This window comes from Puntigrus tetrazona, unplaced genomic scaffold, assembly GCF_018831695.1.
Source record: "Puntigrus tetrazona isolate hp1 unplaced genomic scaffold, ASM1883169v1 S000000148, whole genome shotgun sequence".
Taxonomy (NCBI): domain Eukaryota; kingdom Metazoa; phylum Chordata; class Actinopteri; order Cypriniformes; family Cyprinidae; genus Puntigrus; species Puntigrus tetrazona.
Window position 1 is genome coordinate 1,215,001 of NW_025047824.1, and position 7,500 is coordinate 1,222,500.

The 7,500-nt window shown below is 31.4% G+C and overlaps 1 protein-coding gene across 6 annotated transcripts in view; it reads right to left on the reverse strand.

Annotated features, from left to right (window-relative positions):
- The window catches only part of scube3 (signal peptide, CUB domain, EGF-like 3), a 94,452-nt gene that overhangs the window by 46,772 nt on the left and 40,180 nt on the right, over positions 1 to 7,500 (reverse strand). For all 6 annotated transcript variants that reach the window (XM_043230321.1, XM_043230319.1, XM_043230320.1 and 3 more), the window contains exon 4: positions 3,972 to 4,106. In XM_043230321.1, coding sequence (XP_043086256.1) covers positions 3,972 to 4,106 — 135 coding nt within the window. The remainder of the gene's footprint in view (positions 1 to 3,971; positions 4,107 to 7,500) is intronic.

The window sequence follows — 7,500 nt, forward strand, 5'->3', positions numbered from 1 at the left end:
AAATGTCATTTATTTAAATGAAAAAAGTGCTTTCTGTTCTTTCACACAGTAGACAATTGAAACTTTTGAATTAAAGAGAAATTATATAGAAATTAATATTTAACAGTTAATAGCTTTAAACGAATTTTCATATTTCACAAATAGCTATCACTAGGAAATATTCACATTTAATATAATATTAATATTTTAGTGAAATAATAATAATAATTTAACAACAGGTTTGCAAGTTATTAGTCCCTAATGTTATTTTTAATGTGTGTGTGTGTGTGTGTGTGAGAGAGAGAGAGAGAAAGAGAGAGTTTGAGTGAATTTTTTAAATGAAAGAAATATTTATATATTAGAAATTAAAGTAACTAATCGAAAAACAAAACAGTCATTATTGAGGTAACAATTAAATATAACCTAATATGCTTAATAATGCAATACTAATATTAGCATTTTAATATTAATTAATATTAAATTAAGTACAAATAATATTAAATGATTGATTTAGTTTAATTTATTAAATGTTTTATTAATATTTTATCAATCTTAAAATTATATTAACATTTATATGAAAAAATATAACATTTCAATCATTTAGCAGTTTATTTGAACGTTACAGTTCTCTAATGCTGGATAACGGTCACAAAAAAACATAGTGTCTATTAAAGTGAACAGGTTTGCTTCTTAAATTACATGCAGAAAATTTTATCAACACAGAAAACGCCTCGGACGGACATAAACGTCATAAATAGAAATGCAGATGCCCTCGGAGGAATACTGTACATCAAGTAATCAAATCAAGTCTAAATGAGAATACGAGGAGAATGTCACGGGTATTTCCGAATTGAAATCAACACTACAGCATTTAACTTCGTCGTGTGACATTTCCACGGGAGCTGGGATGCCGAGCGAGACGCGAGCGGCTCAGATGAGTTTGAGCTGCGGGGTTTGATTGGACTCGCGACCTTTGACAGCCACGACAAAAGCCTCGGGACGCATTTCCCTGCTGTCCGTGACACAACAGACCTCCATCCTGCAGAAGAACCCTCCTCGTCTGTTTGATTAGAGAGAGCTTCCCGTGAAATGAACCATCTGAGAGACTGCAGCCCTCGTTTCAGAAAGTGCTCGTGAAGACAAGCAGACGTCGCAGGCATCAAAACAAACAGATAAACGTCTGGATTTCATCTGACAGAACTGGACCCGTGCATTTCCTTCCAGCATCCGGTTTTTATGATTAAATAAACATTTGTGTAAGATTGATACAGTGTTAAAACATATTTTGATTATTATTTAAGAATTAAATAAATATATTCATATTTTTTTAAAAGTTGAAATTTCAGTGATACATACATATATATATATATATATATATATATATATATATATATATATATATATATATATATATATACAAACACACAAATTAAAATTAATTAAAAAGTAATATTAATATTTAAAAGTAAACATTTCTTGGCACTTCAGTTCAATAATATTGACTTTAATTTATATATATATATATATATATATATATATATATATATATATATATATATATATTTTTTTATTTATTAATTATTTTTTTTAATTATAATAAAAAAAAGTTTTAACGCTGTATCAGTCTTAAATGAATGCTTATTTAATTTAAAGATATTTTCCTAAATTCATAAAAACTTATTTTAAACTTAAATTAACAAAAAGTAATATTAATATTTTTAACAACACATTTACAGGTACAGTAACATTTTGGTTAAGTTTCATATGATACAGTGGAAAAAATGTGTCTGTGTTATGAATTTGAATTCATATGATAAATGTAAATGTAAAGAACTTAAAGTAACTAACAGACAACTAAATTAAATAACAGAAAATATGCATAAATTATATATATATATATATATATATATATGAATATTTAGAATAAAAATAAAAAATAGTCAAAATTGTGAAAAAATAACTATAATTTAAATTAAAAGGCAACATAAAATACTATTAAATACTATATTAACATAATAAATTAAACAATTTTAAATGATTCACTGTCTCATAACGTGCAACCAAACAATAAAACTTTGTTAATCATTTTAGTAATTTTATTTTGGCATTTAGTAAAGTGCTTAGTTTCCTTTAAAACACTTTAAAATAAAAATAGTATTAAAATGAAGTAACATTAATACAAATTCACGTTTATGCTTCTCTATTGTTAATAAATCATCACGATACATTTCACATTTTTTTAATAATATCATAATAGTAATATCAATAATATATATATATATATATATATATATATATATATTTTTTTTTTTTTAATTATTAGACCTCATGCACTGACGAAACAATTCAATTTTGTCAAATAATAACCTTTTGCACAAAAAAAGCCCTAAAAGCAATCAGGAACCATATCATGCTAAAATGCGATTGAGCTGATGGTGCTTTTCAAAGTTTTCTGATTGTTTGAGTGAGCATCGCTTATTAACCACCAGCTCTAGATTGGGAAAATTCAGCTGTAATGCGAAATAAAAGAAAAAGCAGGAGGAACCCGATTGCTCTGGTCGTCTACGCATGCTATCCGTCAATCCCGATGAGTTACGTCGCTCTCGCTGCCGGTTTGTCCTAAACCGCAGATCTCCGAAGCAACAATAACGTAATGACAAACAGATCCGTGCTGCGTGAAGAGGTTTAATCTGGCAGCCATAAAACTAATATTAATATGAAATATGAGGGATTACGACCGTATTTACCAAACTCTTTCCAACAGGGAAAAAAACCACCACAGAACAGAAACAATAAAAGGGCCAGCGTTTGAAACATACGATCCACGACTCAAATAACACTGTGCTTATGAAACGCAAACATGAACGAGTTCAGTCGGCCAAAAGCATCTCCTGGGCTTTGAAGAGAATTCAGCTTTTCCGCTGGCATCGTTAAATCACGACGTAAACGGCTGCGCTCAGAGTGAAATACGCTCCTATTGAAAGCCGAATACTATGCGGACGACTAGGCTATAAGTGAAACGGTAGCGTGTCGCATTTGCGTTGTTCGTGTTACCTAAAAACGAGGAAAATAAGGGCGGAAAAATACTCGAGAAATGTTGCCTAGTGCACAGATTGACATAAAATAAAAACTAAAACATTACGCTCAATATTAGTGTACAAATACGTACATTAAAAATAAAAAAAGCATGTGCAAATGTACAAAAAAATAGTAAAACTGAAATAAAACTTAAACGCATAACAAAAATATCACTGAAATCGTAATAATTAAAGATTTTTTTCCTTGCATTTGCAGTAACCAAAATGTTTTTTTAAGAATTTAAATAAATATATTTGCATACAAAAATGATTATGATTCTTTATTTATTTAAGGCAAATTATATAAATATTTATAATAAAAATTCACGAAAACATACTACACTTGCAACATATAAAAATGCTATAATCAAGTAAAAATAATTCTAAAAAAATCACTATATGACCCCATCAAATTAAATGAGTGGAATATTATTATTAAATGATGTCCAGTGAATAGTAAGTAAATAGCAACTTCAGTATTTTGTGTAGAAAGATCTTAATTTTTACTTTTCAATATTTAATATTTTAACATCAATCAATCGATAATAAGTAGGTTTGAGTAAAAAAAAAAAAATATATATATATATATATATATATATATATATATATATAATATTAGCATATCACTGGTTGTCACATGATCTTATTTACACTGAATATGAGTATATATGAATATATCGCAAATTAAATAGTTGTTCCATGTAAGCATATTAAATAGTTTAATTGTAATATAAAAGTTAAGGTCTGAAGTTTTCGTACTACAATTATTGGGTGAATCAAAAATAGAGATGTTAAACACTTTTCAGATTCGTGAAGTTGAGCGCACTGCATTATGGGATCCGCAGCGTACTCTGAATTGTACTGCACTGTAAACCAATCCATGATGCCCCGTGCACATACGGATCAGACTCTCACCTTTGGGTCTCTGGATGCAGGTGTGCTGGTTGTCGGACAGCAGAAACCCGTCGCGGCACCGGCACTCGTAACTCCCCATCATGTTCACACAGACCTGCTGGCATCCGCCGTTTCCTTCCGCGCACTCGTCAACATCTGACAGAGACACAGATAAACATATTACAAGTATGCCTATTAATATGTACATATCTGTACAAGGCCTCTACTGTTTAACATTTGAAAGTGTTTGGTTCTTAAAGTAGTTTCTGATGTGTGGAGGCTTGTTTCCGCCATGTGATAAAGAAGGTACAGTGACTGCAGCTTTTAATCTCACAAATCATTTTATTTATATATCGCAAATTGCATGTTGTAATTCTGACTTTACATATCTCAATTATGATTTTATATCACAATTATGACTTTTTCTCACAATTATGACTTTATCTCACAATTATGAATTTACATCTCAATTCTGACTTTACATCTCAGTTCTAATTTTACATCTCAATTCTAACTTTACATCTCAGTTCTAATTCTACATCTTAGTTCTAACTTTACATCTCAGTTCTGACTTTATCTCAGTTCTGAATTTACATCTCAATTCTAACTTTACATTTCAATTCTGACTTTACATCTTAGTTCTAACTTTACATCCCAGTTCTAACGTTATATCTCAGTTCTGACTTTACATCTCAATTCTGACTTTACATCTCAGTTCTAATTTTACATCTCAGTTCTAACTTTACATACCAGTTCTGACTTTATCTCACAGTTCTGAATTTACATCTCAATTCTAACTTTACATCTTAGTTCTAATTTAACATCTCAATTCTGACTTTACATCTCAGTTCTAACTTTACATTTCAATTCTGACTTTACATCTTAGTTCTAACTTTACATCTCAGTTCTAATTTAACATCTCAGTTCTAACTTTACATCTCAGTTCTAACGTTACATCTCAGTTCTGACTTTACATCTCAGTTCTAACTTTACATTTCAATTCTGACTTTACATCTTAGTTCTAACTTTACATCTCAGTTCTAATTTAACATCTCAGTTCTAACTTTACATCTCAGTTCTAACGTTACATCTCAGTTCTGACTTTACATCTCAGTTCTAACGTTACATCTCAGTTCTAACGTTACATCTCAGTTCTAACGTTACATCTCAGTTCTGACTTTACATCTCAGTTCTAACGTTACATCTCAGTTCTAATTTTACATCTCAGTTCTAACTTTACATCTCAGTTCTAACTTTACATCCCAATTCTGACTTTACATCTCAGTTCTAATTTAACATCTCAGTTCTAATTTAACATCTCAGTTCTAATTTTACATCTCAGTTCTAACTTTACATCTCAATTCTGACTTTACATCTCAGTTCTAATTTAACATCTCAATTCCGACTTTACATGTCACAATTCTAACTTTAGATGTTTTTTTTATCAAAATACCTTTGCACAAAATACAAAAAGCATGTTAATTTCAGTTCATTATTTATTATATACATACATCAGAGCACCATAGCACATGTGCGGTACATTTTAATTTATTTATTTATTTTTGCTTTGGTTTGATTAGAATTTTTTTGTCAGCCCCAAAAAATGTCATAAGAACAGTATATAAAAATGTATTCTGAAGAAAAACTCAAATATACAATGTAACTAATATCGAAATTATAATAATACGAAACATTTGTCAAAACGAAACAGCAGAAATGACAGCTACGAATTAGTATTGCTGCTCATTTCTCATCCAAAGGGAGAGGCCGATCATAATGTGCATACAGAAGGTAGAGTGCTCACAATATGTGAATAAAAAGCGAGTAACACGGCATAACCTCGTGACTCTGAACATCCCGCTCCCGCTGTTTGTTTTCTTCCTCAAAGCAAACAGTTCACAGCTACGTTTCTCGTGTTTTTTGCCCAGCTCTGATGTGCGTTTGAGATGCTGATATGCGCCCGGCCTCAGAAACAGACGCCGTTAGATCATTAATCAGCACGTCCCGGTGATTTCACGCTGTCTCTCGCTCTGCCGGTCTGTGTGAGCTGCGTCTGAATCACAATCCCTTTGGACCTGCTTGTGCGAACACGCGTCGGTTCGGTAGGTGCACTCCTGCTTCGCAATGAAACTGCTCGAAAACTTTCTGAATGGCGTCTCGAAACGTACGAGAGGTTAGTTAGACAAACAAAGCCTCGTGTGGCGATAGGCTCATCGTCTTTTGGGGTTCATGCATCGTTATGCGAACCGATCATTCAACGGCTGATTAAAAGCCAATGCATTTCAACCCGCAACGACGTCAGAGCCCTTTCCTGAACTCAGACTGATCCTAAATCAACATGACGTCTGAATTATTTGATTATAGTCAGAGATTAGGTTGTCTTTGATTGATGCAGATTGTAAGCCTATTCTAAAACTGTACCGTGGTTACTATGATATCACCAAAATATTATATTTAGTTACTACTGGAAAAGCATAATAAATGAATCCTGGATTTTCTTTAAATAATGTCAGACTCTGCTGAATCCTCCTGTCATTTTGTTTTATTTTTCGATGTCAGTTGTGGATAATACTAGGCTGTAGCCGTCTTATTGTGGTATCTGTATCTGTACATAATGTTTTGGGAAACTATACAGTAGTTACCATGGGATTTTTTTTCTTTTTCTTTTTTTTTTTTTTCGTAAAGGACTAAGCAAACTGAATATTTATATTGCAGTGAAAGGCATTTTTTAAGATTATAAACAAATAATAAATAAATACAACGGAGAATACAATTATTTTAATTAACAAATTATTATCATGTTTCTCAAAAAATCTTTTTGCCTAAAAAATAATTAAAATCTAATAATGAAAAAAAATTATTATATATATATATATATATATATATATATATAAATGGAAAAAATTATTAATTATTAAAAACTAATAATAAAATAATACAATACAATGCAAAATTATCTTAATATTATTACTGATAATATTCCTTTAAAATGGTAAAAATGCTATTCCCATAAATAAACAAAGAAATAAATAATATTTAAGTAATAAATAAATTAATTAATAACACAGACGTGCACGCACACATGCATTAGAGAACAAACAACAGAAAAACTACTAAACTGATGGGGGGAAAAAAAACATATACATTGCCAAAAAAGCCATCTTTGGCTGTAAGCTGAAAGAGAAAACAGACTGACAGAAACCTCATCTTTTGCACAAGAGAAACCTGGACATTGAGAAGATGCTGCAGGCATGTGACATGATCCAAACTGAAACACACTGTATGTGACATAAATGGCAGCAGGTTTCTAGCCGATGTGGCACACACACACACACACACACACACACACACTGTCTAAAGCGTGATGAGAGACTGTAGTATCACTGACAGCAGGTGTTGAGTCGAGTTTAACCCACTTACCACTAAAACCCTGTCCTACGAGGGCACAAGCCGTCAAACTGACAAGCGTGTGAGCGTTTGTTCTCGTTCGAGACGTTCCTGTGTGTCGTCTGCCTCTCTGAGGATGAGACTGCAACCTGATCTCTCTCTC